Source organism: Micromys minutus (assembly GCF_963924665.1).
Source record: "Micromys minutus genome assembly, chromosome: X".
Classification (NCBI taxonomy): Eukaryota; Metazoa; Chordata; class Mammalia; order Rodentia; family Muridae; genus Micromys; species Micromys minutus.
The window spans coordinates 871,358-888,449 of record NC_137970.1 but is presented as its reverse complement, the minus strand read 5'-3'; the positions used below and the strand labels follow the sequence as shown (position 1 = coordinate 888,449).

General features: G+C 35.2%; 1 protein-coding gene across 5 annotated transcripts in view; it reads right to left on the bottom strand.

Annotated features, from left to right (window-relative positions):
• DMD (dystrophin) overlaps positions 1-17,092 on the bottom strand; it is a 1,259,848-nt gene that overhangs the window by 405,442 nt on the left and 837,314 nt on the right. For all 5 annotated transcript variants that reach the window (XM_080910294.1, XM_080910293.1, XM_080910296.1 and 2 more), the window contains 2 exons: positions 3,966-4,086; positions 3,094-3,362 (listed from right to left, as the gene is read on the bottom strand). In XM_080910294.1, coding sequence (XP_080766420.1) covers positions 3,094-3,362; positions 3,966-4,086 — 390 coding nt within the window. The remainder of the gene's footprint in view (positions 1-3,093; positions 3,363-3,965; positions 4,087-17,092) is intronic.

The window sequence follows — 17,092 nt, the reverse complement described above, 5'->3', positions numbered from 1 at the left end:
AATACTGAGTCAGATGCTCCCATCCAAACATTGGACTGAGAATGGGGTCCCCAATGGAGGAGTTAGAAAAAGAGATTGTTCATAGGGTTCGAGTTTAAAATTACTAGATCAATCTTAGCTACTTGAAAATAGAAGCAGGAAGATCACTTCACCTCCAGAGTTCAAGGGCAGCCTGGATAAATATAGTGAAACTCTGAATAAATTGTCCAAATAACCAACAAATAAGCATTCACCCAATCAATCTCTCTACATGATTATCTTCTTTTATCTCTCCTTCCCCCTGTCTTTCTTTTTACTTACCTAAAAGGCTTATGTACCTCAGCACATAGAAAACGTTAAGTTAAATACTCCCGGCAGCTATACTACTTTCTGAAAGCCTTTGCTTGTTTCTCTTGCACATCTATGTCAATGACCTAGTGGTTCATGTATTTTTATTTCTTTTTATGAGAAAATAAAATGGCCTCAGGGTACATATGCAGCAGAGGATAGCATTTTCTGACATCAATGGAAGGAGAAGCCTTTGGTCCAGTGAAGGCTCATTTTCCCACTGTAGGGGAACACAAATGTGCTGAGGTGGGAGAGGGTGGTTGGGAGAGGGAGCACCTTCATGGAGGGAATGGGAGGGGGAAGGGATGGGATTGAGAGGAAGGGATAACATCTGAAATGTAAGTGCAAAAATTCCAATAAAAAGGACATTTCTTCATCTTCATTTAAAATATTTATCACCATGACGATGATTGGCTAGCATTTTCATACAGTCCAGGGACTTAGGGATTATCTATTTCCAAATATTCAAAGAGTACATAAGATAATGAAATAACACTATCAGAAATCTATCAGAATACTAGCCCAAAAGCTTGGAATAGTCAAGAAACAATTGACAGACTTGATGAAGCTCAAAATGAAGGAAGGCCAGAAGGTGGATGCCTCAGTCCTTCTTAGAAGGGAGAATAAAATACTCATGGGAGTAAATACAGGGACAAATAGTGGAGCAGGTATTGAGGAAAAGATCATTCTGAGACTGGCTCACCTGGGGATTTATCCCACATGCAGCCACCAAACCAACACACTATTGCTAATGCCAAGAAGTGCTTACTGGCAGGAGCCTGATATGGATGCCTCCTCAGAGGCTCTGCCAGAGTCACACAGATGCAGTTGAGGATGCTTTCAGCTAACCATCGGACTGAACATGGTGACTCCAATCAAGGAGCTGGAGAAAGGACTGAAGGAGCTGAAAGGGTTTGCAATCCCATGGGAAGAACAACATTATCAACCAACGAAACACTCCAGAGCTCCTAGGGATTAAAGCAACAACCATTGAGCACATATGGAGAGACATATCCAGTTGCATATGTAGCAGAGGATGGTATTGTCTGGCATAAATGGAAGAAGACACCATTGGTCCAGTGAATGCTTGTTTTCCCATTGTAGGGGAATGACAAGTTGCTGAGGTAGGAGAGGGTGGCTTAGAGTGGGACAATCTTCCTGGAAGCAAGGGGAGGGAGAGAAGGTATCAGAGGGGGAAAGGGAATAACATGTGAAATGTAAATATAGAAAATATCCAATAAAAATGATAAAAACAGAAATCTGTTAGAAGCATATATTTTGTAGTGACAAAAGTAACAACTTTTAAAACACTAATGAAGATTTAAAATAGAGAAAGGAGAAATGGAGAAAGGAAAAGAGTTTCCTGAAAGCATCCCTAGGGATCTGAGGTGGCATGGATGTACCAAAAGTTCTTTTAGGTAGCTAGGTGACCTGGCCACTACTTGGGGATCTTCTATACCATGAGGCACACAAAGGCAATATGGAGATGTTGGCTTTAAAGATGCTTCTCCTTTATAATAATCAATTTTAGTTAATAAATTAATTTGGTAGTCTATAACTACCAATTCTTAGGAGTATTAGATTTGCAGTCAATAAAGTGATACTCCCTTGGTAGGAGTTGGGGGTCTTGTAGATATTTATGGAAGATTACATAAATAAGTTGTATGTGGTTTAGGCTTTGAACGTTCAGTAAGAAGTGACCAGACATACAAAGCATGCTTATTCAGATGGAAGTTGAAAAATAATTGACAGGCAGTTATGAGAAAATATGATAGGTGTGGGTAGCATTGGATAAAGATACTGGATTATTTGCATGTGAGTAATTAAAACACAGTAGTAAATCCAGAGATAGGAAAAGAGATAGCTATCCTACCTAGATGAACTTCATTATATCATGTCAGGAGTTTTATTTTCAAATGGGAAAAGTAAGGATGATTCAGAAATGTCAGTAATAAAATTATCAATTCATTTGCTAAATATTTAAAAGGCAGTGTCCATAATATACCACACAAGCTGACTGCTCAGTGGATATGAGTATGTTGTCACGTAAGTAAAAATATAATAGGAATCTTAAAAGACAGTGGTTGAAAGGGAGATTAGTAAGAAGAAACATTTTGAGGGAGAATAAGCAATAGTACACAAAAAAACGAATAAGTAATAGAATGTAATGATGAATGTAAACTTATTACTAGCTTACAATTAGAAAGAAAAAATGCTGGAGAACACATGATTTTATTTTAGATTAGCTATATTATTATTAAGGTTAAAGTTACAAATTTGAGATTCTGATCTTCTCACAAGTATATTTTTATTCTGTTCTGATACTAAGTAATACACACACACACACACACACACACACATACACACACATATATATATCAATCAGAAATTTCATAAAAGACAACCAAACCCTATCTTCTTACAATAAATTAATTTCCTAATGGCAAAAATCAAAATTACTTTTTATGTTGTAACTTTTAAATATTTCATTTTATGAGCCTGAGGTACTACCTACCATGCTAATGAGATTCCTTCGTATTTCTTTTTTTTTTTTTTTAATCACTGAAGGACAAATGATCACATCACTGACTTTTCTTGGAGAGAAACCCTGTGTCAAAGACTTTAAAATAAGGAAGAAGGAGGCTTTCTTTCTAAGGCTTATAGGCCCTGTAATTTAATTTTGTGAGATAACACTTTGCATACATAAATGAGCCCTCTTTTGGGGGTCTCCCAGAGTATTGGGGAACAAAGCAGAGCTCACAGTACCTTGACTTTTTCAAGGTGGTCTTGTAGAGAGTCAATGAGGAGATCTCCTACTGGCTGCCAGGATCCCTTGATCACCTCTGCTTGGCGCAACTTGAGGTCCAATTCATCAGCAGCTTCCTGAAGTCCATGCAGTCTTTCAAGAGCCTCATCTATTTTTCTTTGCCAATCAGCTGAGTGCAGGTTCAATTTGTCCCATTCAGTGTTGACCTCTTCAGCCTGCTTTCGTAGGAGCCGAGTGACATTCTGAGTTCTTTCTTCAGAAGGCAGCTCTAAATTGGTAATATGACAAGGTTTAAGGGCACATCCATTTTTGTTTAAAAAAAAAACATTGTTGAAAAGGTCAGACTAGAAGAAAGGAAGGGAATATAGATTAACAAGAGGCCAACTTACTGATTAATAGTTCTTTTACACTTTGGCATAAATTTTGATATAGTCAAGCACAGCTAAACTGTCTTCCTTAGTGAATCTGTTCTACTTTCTGTCAATCAGATAAATCAAGATTCATTTAAGGTTTCAGAGAGAAAAATGTTAGCTTGTGCTAAACAGTTCTAATTTATTTCAGTCAGCCTAAATGGAAAATTAGCTTGCAGTCTTTGTAACAATAGAATTCATTTTCACAGATAAGCTCCTTTGTTTACTATTTTCTAAATATTCAAATAACACATGATTGATTGCTTTATTTATGACTGAAAACAGGATTGTGCATAGTGGTTTGTGAATCTGTATTCTTTTTCAGCACCTACATTTAATTTGAATTGATTCCGTTTAACTCAGAAGTATGAGAATTATACAGACTTTGGCAGCATGGCTGGGCTGTGCTCTCATCACTGAGCCTTCTATCAATATGCTATTACAGCTCCACTTTCAATTACCTCTGGGCTCCTGGTAGAGTTTCTCTAGTCCTTCCAAAGGCTGCTCTGTCAGAAAGATTCTCACAGTCTCCAGAGTACTCATGATTACAGGTTCTTTAGTTTTCAATTCCCTCTTGAAGGCCTGTGAAATGAGATGAAAAGAAATGCTTATTTGACTTGAGGAATGCTCCTCAAAATTAATCCTGGATGCTCAGAACTTGTTTGTGTAACTCCCCAGCCAATTTCTCTCTCCTTTATTTATAAACTGAAAGTTTTAAAAATGATAAGAAAGGCTACTTGGGTCTCAATGTTAACGAGTAAACTACTGGGTTTGCCATTTTTCCCTGAGGGAAATGGGGGAGCTCTCAAGACAGGTGGTGTCTTCATGTAAAGGTAAGTTCATTTTGTTTATATGACCTGACTAGCAAATATAGAGATAAAAATCACAAAGTATGCATTGTAAAACCCTACTCTCGTTAATAAAGATTTAAGTATTCCCAAAATAATGACTTCTAGTACACATTAGAACATTTTCAATGTTATGTGGAGAAATCCAGACCTTATTGAAATATACAAGAAATTCAATTGATAATTCTGTCAAAATGTTGGATGGTAAACTAGTGTTGCCGAATTCAGCTACTGAAGATGATCACTATTTTTTTAAAAAGCTACCCATTATATTTTACATTGTGACTTTTCTGAGGAGAATCGATATTTTTGGAACTGTTGTGGATACAGGGATTTTGAGTACCTTTCTATAAATGAAGAGACCTAGAATAGGTGTCTTTCAGAGCACTTAGTTAAGTAGTCAGGTGGGTTGACAATTTTAATTGTTAATCTGTTACAAGAAATTAAGATAGGATAAAAATGAATCAGTTTTGCCTTTAAGAAAATATTGAACTCAAATAAGAAAGAAAAATGCATATCACAGGGAGGAAACCTGCCCAAAGATGAAATGCAGGAGGTCTTGGGTTGAATCCTAGCCCTGGGATATCCCTGCACAAGGAAACAAATACAAGAAAACCAAAAAATGAAAGGATCAAAAAAACTGAAAGAAACATTGTAGAATGAGTGAAAATTCTAAAGTTATATGTAATCCAATGAGACACATAGTAATGCATAAATTAATACTCAAATAAATAGTTGCTGACCCAGATTTTATAGTATCTTAGATAATTATGTTAATAAATGATACTAAGTATCATATATGCAATAATATGGATGATTAATAATAACCATTATTTATCTGACCTAAGGCTTAATTATGAAATATTTTCAACTGTATCTTACTTTAGCAATGCCATCAACTGAATTTAAGCCCTCTTATGTCACTGGGAAAAATTAGCAACACTTTCCTTTAAATTTCAGACATAGCACTCTGATACAAAAGTACCTCAGAACTGTATAACATATTTATTGGTAAATTTTAATGGTGCTCACCATTTAAAAGAACCCTGAGTTTGCTAATGTATAAAATCTGTCAAGGTTATTTATGATTCAGGAAAGAGAGGTAAGGTGTCCAAATAAAAATAACAGACTATTTAGATTCAGGCTCTACATGCAGAAGAAATTTCTATACTATGGACTATTCTTTTGTCCATGAAATCACACTGGGTAGATGAGTATTTACTTTACTTACACAGAAGTTTGGTTCTACCTATAACATTTCATTTGATTTCTACATGTGTGTTTGTACAACTGCTGTAATATGTATGCATGTGTTGTATCTATCTATCTATCTATATCTATATCTATCTATATATATATATATATATGGGGATATATTCTTGTATTGTTTGTTGTATTTTGTATAATCCAACTTTTACAAATATAAGCAAATTATCTCTTTTATCTGTCTACTTGAAATGAATCATGAAAATGGCTTTGCCAATTATAAAAATAAAAATGGCTCTCTACACCAAACTTCTCTGTGTAAGTTACACTACTGACTATAGACAAAAAGTTGAACATAAATTGGTGCCTCTATTTATGAAGTTGCAGTATATCAGGAAGAGCTAAACATATATATCAGTTCAATACAACCTAGAAAAGACTTCTAAAAGATTCTAAGTACATAGAGTTTTAAAGCATAAACCTGAGTTAGTCAGAGAAGAATTGTTAGAGGACATTGAAAGAAGAGAAATGTGTACAGAGACAGGTCATAGCATCATATAGTATGTATAACTATCTCCAAACAGGCTTGCCCTCTTTGAAAGTTAGGATTAAGGAAAGACTGTTACCAGAGTTAAAAAGATTAATTCTTAGTATATAGAAATACAGTAGATTTTTGAAGCAAAATTTTGGCATCAGACCCTTGAAAAGATTAGGCCGTATTTGTAAGTAATATGAGACTTTGAAAAATTTAAGCAAGGAAGTGACATGGGTCCATTTGTGTTTAGGGAAGGTAGAAGTGGTAAAAGAAATAAGAAAAAGAATAGTGTCTAAGTAGGGAAGGGGAGGGAGATAATCACCAAAGAATGAAGAAAACATGGGTAAAGTGACAGAAGAAATGCCTGAAAAACTTCCAAGGAAGAATCATATTATTTATCTAAAGAATCATACTATTATTTATTTACATAAAATGTTGAAACATACATATGTACACACACACACACACACATATATATACAAATACATACACATAAACCTGCACATATACATATACCAGTCATGAGAAGCCATCTTTTGAACAATTGGCCAGAGTTATCTAAGGGAATCAACAAACTTTACAGACTATTTATATTTCCCTTGGTTGCCCCCATGAGTGGTACAATGCTATGTACCCATTAGTACAAACACAAAGCACTTTAAACACATGCATATAGTCCCCAGAGTTGGAAGTGACCTGATAGCCACCTCTCTGAAAACTCGCTTTCATGGTACTAGGATACTTTAAAGCTTACATACAGTAAAGGGAGGTAACCAACAATTCTTCCTAGCTCTGTCTATGAACCACAACAAAGACCAAAATGAGCTGATAACCTTAAGGGAGTGGTCATGGTACTTATAACTTTGTAGTAACTGGCCATACTGTACTTGCACTTAAGACCCTCCGAGCAAGAGGGAAATATTGACTGGTACTGGATATCCAGCCAACTCCTTGGTGCTAGTAAAGTCATGGATCATAGAGAACTTAACACTACCACCTTACAAAACCAGCATAATCCATAACTATAGTCAAAATAGCTATCCTTATCCCCATAGATAAATGTAGTTCTGACTTTTTTACAGGGAAACCCCTCTTTGCAACAGATGGAGAGCATCACAGAAAACAAATTAAATGCAGAGTTGTGGAGCACAGTTCCAGTGGCTACATCTGCAAAAACAACTCCTGCCCCTAAGGTTCAGAGAGCTCTGTAAAAAGGAAGCAGAAAGATACTAAGAGGGAGATGCTCAGGAATGTTGCAGTAAAATTGTACCTCCTAGTAATGTTAGAAGCTGCAGTGATAAAATTTTCACCAATGTGCCATAAAAAGAACTGAGCAATGATGACACAGATAGACATGGCAAAGCATGTGGGAGAAAAGTCCAAGGAACAAATGAATGCTAGAGTAGAAAACATGGGTTTCCCCAAGGGAAGAATATACCAATTGGTTATCCTATATCAAATAGTCCTGCAGATATAAGTAACATTACATAGACTAAGCATGATATATCTATATCTATCTATCTATCTATCTATCTATCTATCTATCTATCTATCTATCTATCTATCTATACTATAGATAGATATGTGCATAAGTAAAAAAAAAGATATCCCTCATGACTAGGGATATCGCACTGTTGATAAAATGTGTACATGAATTTCTAGGTTTGATTCCCAGCACTAAATTGTCACACATATTGGCACATATCTGTTAATTTCAACACTCAGCTGATAGAGGCAGGAGGATTACATGTTCATGATCATCCTCTGTAGCAGAGCTAGTTGGAGGCCAGTTTTGGTTACATGAGATCCTCCACCAAAACATTCAAATGATAAAAGTGGACAAACATATACACAAAATGAAGACAGTAGTTATCCCTTATCTGCAGCCCCATATTCCACATATTTAATTATTTTTGGTCATCTGTGCTGAACACAATGAAAAATTACAAACTAAATTTTGATTGACTATCATGATAACACAGTGCTTGAGATCAAATATCTTACACACTCCAAAGAGTGAGATGTAGAATAATTTCATGTAAGGTTGTGAGGATGCAACCCAGAGCCATAATACAAGACAAAAAAGACAGATGCAGCAGGAAAGCATTTAGGCAATGTAGCTATGCTGAAGAAGCAAGAAGTACTCATAGTTTTTCCGTTGAGTAGATGAGTGAATCCTGGATATAATTTAACTAAGGGTGAGGAAATAAACTTTCTTGGACTACTCTATGTACCTCTAATTGTTCTAGCCTGCTGAGAACTTTCCCATCCTATGCAAATGAGATGTGTACCATCTGTCTGGTTAATTTCTCAAATTTCTCTGATCCAAGAAGGACAAATGGTTAAGGTTTTAGTTGGGAGACTGCTAGGCTAAATTTCCAGTTGTCAGAAAACAAAAACAAAAAGAATAACCCAGATCTCTAGGTACTTATAATTATAACATATGAAGCCCAGACTCAAAAAAAAAAAAAAAAAAAAAAAAAAAAATCTGGGCTGTAAAAACTGAGACATGTGGTGCATTGAGCTAACTCCTTGAAATTTAGAGTTAGATTCAGGCCTATTATGTTTCCAGGGAGATTTGTTTGGAGATGAGGACAGCTGGCTCCTCCTTTATAATCTTTGGTCTCTTGTCTATAGAGCAACTAAGTACATGCATGGAAACGTTTTTATCACCATTTACCATTTTGTCCTACGGGATGTCATTATGAAAGAATGAGAAGGAGGTAGGACTATTTATTGTAAGGCAATAAAAAATCTGCTTTGGATCCAGAATACCTCATGTGTATATTAAAGATAAAATTAGTAAAGCTTAGTATTACAATCATACTAAGATGAGGGTTGGCATTGTTATATAGGACATCTTGAAGATGTAGACCTATTTTTAGCAGTAAGACATAGAGTCGGTAGAAAAAAATAAGCATAATTTTCTCATTCACTTAATATATAGTGAATGTCTACACGTCAGTATTTAATGAGCAGAAAGGAAAATAGAATATCATGAGAAGGCAAATATAAGAAGGTTAGATAAACTGGAGAGGAACTCAAAAGGAAGTTTTGGAGTCATAAGAAAGGAGTTGGGGAGAGAACATGGAAACGTACCTGAAGCCCAAAGAGCCAGATCAATAATAATATGTGAATATCATGGGATAGGCTGGGAGGCAGACTACCATAGAAGGGTAATGTAGATGGTTTAAATGCTCAGGTATTTGGGTACATTTAAAAATAAAACTTGATTTATCTCTGTAGTTATTTGGGGACTAGTATAAGGTAGAGAAACCATGGTTTAGGAAGGGCTTCAGGAGTTTCTTTCACTCCTTACTGAACTATTGGGCTACTAACATTCTAAAAGAGAAGGGTTCCATTTTCTCAAGTTATGTACCCCCTGGCTAGTTACAAATTCACTGTTGCCTGGTTGGCACAGATTAGGCTCAAGGAGTCATGAAACAAAATAGACATATATATATATATATATATATATATATATATATATATATATATACATATATATATATATATATATCACACACATATGTGTGTGTGTGTGTGTGTGTGTGTGTGTGTGTGTGTGTGTGTGACAGGGCCTGTAGGACAAAGAAGGGATGAGAATAGTGGGGTGAGATAACAGGTGGAAGGGGTGAGTGTAGAGTGTACACTATATACACATGGGAAATTCACCACAAATTTTATAAATGCTATATTAGAAAGATACAATCACAGGCAAGGAATTTATAGCAAAATATTACTTGCTATTCAAGAAATAATGCCAAGAAATTTACAAACAAGATTACATAAAATAAAAAGAAACATTTGTCATGAAAAAGAAGCAATTAAGTGAAAAGACATCCTGTATAATAGGAGAAAATATTTGCTAGCAATACATGACATTTGTTAGCAATACAGTTACAGAGGATTGATGTCTAGAGTAAACAAAAAATAAAACTGCACAAGAGGAAAGCAAACATGTCATTAAACTAAGGGACTAATGAAATTAGCAGAAGTTTCTCAAAAGATGAAACATACATGACCAATAAAAGTACAAAAACATGGTGAACTGCATTAGCTACCAGAGAAAATGAAAGTGAAAACCACATTGAGACTGATCTTAACTACAGTAAAATTGACAACTGATAAGAAAACAAAACCAAATGCTAGCAATCGTATGGTTAAGAGGGTATATATACACCATATATATATATATGGTGTGTGTGTGTGTGTGTGTGTGTGTGTGTGTGTGTGTGTGTAATTAACAGAACGAACATGAGGAAAGAATGAGGAAAAAAAGAGTATACAAAGATATGGGGAATATATATATTATAATGAGGAAATACATAATATTTTGTAAGCAAAATATATGTTTAAAAGTCATGATCACAGAGGATGGGAAGTGATTAGAGAAAAAAGGGAGTAGTGGGTATATGGAAAATGATATGAAAGGAAATTACGGTTCTGAGTATTATGAAAATTTGTTGTATATATAGTATGTTTTATGAAAAACAAGAAATAGTGAACATTTTAATGTCTTGGAAATGTGTATCTCATATTTATTTAACAATATATATATATATATATATATATGTAAGTATATATTTAGATATATGCAAAATATATAAATCTATAAATAACTGTTTATTTGTGTGTGTGAACGCATGTTGAATGTGTGAGTGTGCATATGTGTGTGTAATTGTAGGTCAGAGAACAAGTCATGAGTTTCATTCCTCTCTCTTTACCATATGGATCTTAGGGATCAAATTCAGGTCATTTGGCTTGGTAGCTGAGCTATCTTGATCACGCAGACATGATTATTTTTAAGTTTGATGCGAAAAAAATAAAAACCATAGCAATGCATGTATATAATGATTTTATACAATATATATTATCTCCAACATTAAGAAATAAAGAAATGTATGTCAGCTTAGGCCATCTTCTACCAGAAAGAGCAGAAATTGAGGGACTCAGGCCTGGTGAGACTGCACTGCTAATAGCCTGGGTACAGAGAGGTCTGGGGCAAGTGTGCAGAAAGCGCGCCCCCTAAACACACCCAGAATGGTTCAGGGGAACAGGAACTCTGCCATAGGGACTCGGATTACACCCGGAGGGCTCATGCTTGCAGACAAAACACTCAGACCATCTGCCACTGGGAACAGCAGAGATCCTGGGAAACAGGCAAGGTACACCGAAGAGACTGAAATCAATCACTGACAACAAGACAACGAGAACTAACCCTATGTAAACCAAGAAAACCTAGCAACACCAGAACCCAGCTCTCCCATAACAGCAAACAAGAGAATGCCAAACACTCCAGATAAAGAAGACTCAGACCCAAAATCATACCTCAAAATGATGATAGAGATCCTTAAACAAGAAAAGGAGGAAAAGCATAAAGAAATAGAAGGTTTTAAAGAGGAAACAAGAAAAACACTCAAAGAAAACAAAGAACTAGAGGAAAACAGAACCAAAGAGATGAAGGAATTGAAGAAGGAATTTAAAATGAAAATGGAAACAATAAAGAAAACACTAAAAGAGACAACCCTGGAGGTAGAAGACCTAAAAAAGAAATCAGTAGTCACAGATGCAATCATTTCCAACAGACTACAAGAGATGGAAGAGAGAATCTCAGGGGCTGAAGACAACATGGAAAACATAGCCAAAACAGTCAAAGAAGATGCAAAAGCCCAAAATATCCAAGAGATCCAAGACACAATGAGAAGTCCAAACCTAAGGATAATAGGAATAGAAGAGGGTGAAGAATATCAACTAAGAGGCACAGTAAATATATTCAACAAAATCATAGAAGAAAACTTCACTACCCTTAAAAATGACCTTGAGCATAAAAGAAGCCTTCAGAACTCAAATATAGTGGAGCAGAAAAGAAATTTCTCCCAAAACAAAATAGTCAAAACGCCAAGTGCCTAAAGCAAAGAAAGAATACTAAAAGCAGTAAGGGAAAAAGGACATGTAACATATAAAGGCAGACCAATCAGAATCACACCCAACTTCTCAACAGAGACAATGAAAGCTAGAAGATCCTGGACAGACATCATGCAGACCCTAAGAGAACACAAGTGTCAGCCCAGGCTGCTATACCCAGCAAAACTTTCAATCAACATTGATGGAGAGACCAAGATAAATAAGGGCAAAACTAAATTACACAATATCTGACCACAAAGCCAGCACTACAATGAATTATAGGTAGAAAACCCAATACAAGGAGGGAAACGACATCCTAGTAAAAACAAGAAAATACCTAAGCAAGAAAACCAAAAGAAGAAAGACACACAGGCACACTTTTCCTTCTAAAAGCAAAAATAGCAAGAAACAGCAACCACTATTCCTTAATATCTGTTAACATAAAGAGTCTCAATTCCCTAATTAAAAAAATAGGCTATCAGACTGGATACATAAAAAAAATCCAGCATTTTTCTGCATACAGGAAACTCATCTCAGAGACAAAGACAGACACTATCTCAGAATAAAAGGTTGGGAAAAAAACTTCTAAGCAAATGGTCCCAAGAAGCAAGCTGGAGTGGCCATTCTAATATCAAATAAAGTAGATTTTCAACCAAAAGTTATCAAAAAAGATATGAAGGACAATATTTACTCATTACAGGGGAAATCTGTCAAGAGGAACTCTTAACCCTTAACATATATGCTCCAAATACAAAAGCACCCATATTCATATAAGAAACCCTAGCAAAGCTCAAAAAATACATTTTACCCCACACAATAATAGTGGGAGACTTTCCTACCCCACTCTCACCAATCGACAGATCATGGAAACAGAAATGAACAAGGACACTGCAAAACTAGCAGAGACTATTAACCAACTGGAATTAATAGATATCTACAGAACATATCATCCTAAAACAAAAGAATACACTTTCTTCTCAGCATGTCACAGCACCTTCTCGAAAATTAACCACATAATTGAACACAGAATGAGCCTCAATTGATACAAGAAGATCAAAATACTCCCATGCATCCTTTTAGATCACCACAGTATAAGGCTGGTCTTTAATAACAACAAAGACAACAAAAAGCCCATATAAACATGGAAACTAAACAATGGAAACATGGAAACTAAAGTCCTGGCTGGAGCAATTAGACAGCAAAAGGAAATCAAAGGGATACAAATTGGAAAGGAAGAAGTAAAAACATCACTGTTTGGAGATGAAATGATAGTGTATGTAAGTGACCCCAAAAATTCCACCAGAGAACTTCTACAGCTGATAAACAAGTTCAGCAATGTGGCTGGATATAAAATTAACTCAAAGGAATCAGTAGCCTTCCTCTACTCAAAGGACAAACATGTGGAGCAAGAAATTAGGGGAAAGATACCCTTCACAAAATATATGAATAGTCACAAAAAATATGAAATACCTTGGTGTGACTCTAACTAAGCAAGTGAAGGACCTGTATGACAAGAACTTCAAATCTCTACAGAATGAAATCGAGGAAGATCTCAGAAAATGGAAAGATCTCCAATGCTCATGGATTGGAAGGATCAACCTTGTAAAAGTGACCATCTTACCAAAAACAATCTAAAGATTCAATGCAATCCCCATCAAAATTCCAACCCAGTTCTTCATAGAGTTGGAAAGAGCAATGTGCAATTTCATCTGGAATAACAAAACACCTAGAATAACGGAACACATCCTCAACAACATGAAAACTTCTGTGGGAATCACCAATCCTGACATTGAGCTATATTGCAAAACAATTGTGGTAAAAACTGCATGGTACTGGTACAGAGATAGGCACGTGGATCAATGGAATAGAATAGAAGATCCAGAAATGAGCCCTCACATATATGGTCACTTGATTTTTAACAAAGGAGCTGTAAACATTCAATGGAAAAAGGACAGCCTCTTCAACAGCTTGTGTTGGTCCAACTGGCACTCAGCATGCAGAAGAATGAAAATAGACCCTTTCTTATCTCCTTGTACAAAGCTCAAGTGTAAGTGGATCAAAGATCTCCACATTAAACCAGGTACACTGAAATTATTAGAAGAGAAAGTGGGCAAAACCTTAGAACTCATAGGCACAGGAGAAAATTTTCTGAACAGAACACCAACGGCTCGAGCTCTAAGGTCAAATATCAACAAATGGGACTTAATGAGATTGCAAAGTTTCTGTAAGGCCAAGGACATTGTCAAGAAAACAAACGGGCAACCAACAGATTGGGAAAAGATCTTTACCAACACCACATCAGATAGAGGCCTAATATCCAAGGTGTACAAGGAACTCAAAAAGCTAGACACCAGAGAATCAAACAAGGGTATTTAAAAATAGAGTACAGAGCTAAACAAAATTCTCAATTGAGGAATATTGAATGGTGGAGAACCATCTAAGAAAATGCTGGACATCCTTAGCCATCAGGGAAATGCAAATCAAAACAACCCTGAGATTCTAGCTCACACCAGTCAGAATGGCTAAGATCAAAAATTCAGATGACAGCAGATGCTGTTGAGGATGCGGAGAAAGAGGAACACTTCTCCACTGTTGGTGGGGTTGTAAACTGATACAACCACTCTGGAAATCAGTCTGGTGGTTCCTCAGAAAACTGGATATAATACTACCTGAAGGCCCAGTTATTCCACTTCTGGACATATACCCCAGACACACTTCAATATAAAACAAAGACACATGCACCACAATGATCATATTAGCCTTATTTATAATAGCCAGAAGCTGGAAAGAACACAGATGTCCTTCAGTAGATGAATGAATACAAAAATTGTGGTATTTTTACACAATTGAGTACTACTCAGCTACCAGAAACAATGACTTAACCAAATTCTTAAGAAAAGGGCTGCATCTAGAGAATACCATCCTGAGGGAGATAACCCAGTCACAAAAGAACAGACATAATATACAGTCACTGATAATTGCATACTAACCGCAGAAAGTTCTGAACACCCCAGAAACAACACACAGACTATATGAAGTTCAAGAAAACAAAGGCCAAAAAAAAAAAAAGAAAAATGAAAAACCATTATACTTAATCTTTACACATCAAGAAAACTTTGACTATTTCCAGGTTACATCCTGTTTTACATATAATTTATGCTCATTGTAAGTGGTAAGATCTTAATGCATACTATCAACCCTTTAAAAAATCAAGCACTGACTAAAATGTATTCATATACTTTTATGCAAAAATGCTTTTTAAATCTGTACATTTATCTTTCTTTTTAAAAATAGTTTTCCAATTAAAAAAAAAGAAATGGCACAATGCTGTGGCAAACTCACCCTGAAAATTATTGGAGACATTAAACAATGAGAAAACCTCAAAAAAAGAGAAACGTGTGTCTACATTAAAATAAATAAAAAAGTTGTATTTATGTGTAAAATTTTCCTAGTGAGACCTATTAATTACTTTGAACTATGTACCATTAAAATATTCATAAACCATATAAAAGTACAAGCAAGAAGCGTACTGTGTTCGAGTTTCATTAAAGGATACAAAGATGGTACAGAACAGCAATTATTAAATGTAATATCGTACATAAATACACTGAAGGACAGAAGATAATGTCTGGACAAATAGAAAATACATTTCACAAAATCTAATATTTTTTCATATAAAAAGCTATAAAGAAACTAGAAATAGAAGAACCAATCCTAATCAAAAAGACTATATATAATAAATATCTACTATATTAAATGTGAAAATGGCATTTCCTCTGAAACAAGTAATAAGATAAAGGTACCCACAGTCTCACTTCTGATTTAATATAGTATTATTTAATATGGTATTTGGAGTCTTGATTATAGTAATAAATTAAATAAAGCAAATAAAGAAACAAAAAAAATACAAATTGGAAAGGAAGAAATCAAAATAACCTTATTTGTAAATGTCAAGATGCTATACTTAAAATATGCCAAAGACTCAGCCTAAATGCATTTAGACATAATAAATACTTCTATTAAATATCACAAAAGAAATTAAACATATACGAATCAGTAGCATTTCCGTATAATAATGAACTTGCTACAAAAGAAATCAGTATAAAAGTTCCATTCTCAATATATTTGCAATAACTAAAAACATGAAATACGATTCCAGTGCAAAGCGTGATAACTTATGTCCGTAATCTCTGCATTAAGTATAGTCAGGGAGATTTCTCCAAATCCAAGGACAGCCTGATATAGTTAGCAAGTACTCATCCTCCATTATCTCAAAATACTTCTTATGCTCATAAATGTATTTGAAGAAATAATATTTTGAAAATAACTGTATTCCTGAAAATTGTTTACAGTGGGAATGAAATTGAAAAAAAATATTTATTTTTCACAGAGAAAAATCTTAATGTTTATACTGAAGCGTGAACAACCCTAAGCAGCCAGTGTAATCTTCAGCAGTATGAGCGATATTGGAAGCTTCATGATAATTGATCTTAAATAATACAAAAGAGACACAGTGACCAAAACAGTATGGTTTTGGAACAAAACAGACACATAGGCAAATATAAGAGAATGAAAGGTGCAGAAATCACATAACGTTACACTGGCTAATATTTGACAGTGGTATAAAAAACAGTTCATGGGAAAAGAAACATGGTCACCAACCAATGGGAGTCAAATGAGAACGTAAACTGATAAAGCTTCTATGCAAATTAGTATATAGGTGCCAGGTGGCAGAGATATCCCACAGAGATACTAGAATTATAAATGTTTATTGCTCACAATAAACAATATGCTGTCCATCAGCAGATGAAGTGATAAAGAAATATGTGATAATGTACATGATGGCGTTTTATTTGGCTAGGACGAAAAATGACTTTGTGATATTTGCAAAGAAATAGGTAAAACTGGAGATTATAGTGCTAAATAAACTGAACCAGGTAGGATCGTAGTTCTGATGGTTTGATCAGTAGTCTGCATGTCCATACACTAAGGTCACTGTCCTTAATTGGTTCTTGATTGATCAATAATGATGTCAGCAGCCAATGGCTATGTGGAGAAAAGGAGGTGGGATTTCCAGGTTCCCACAGGCTAT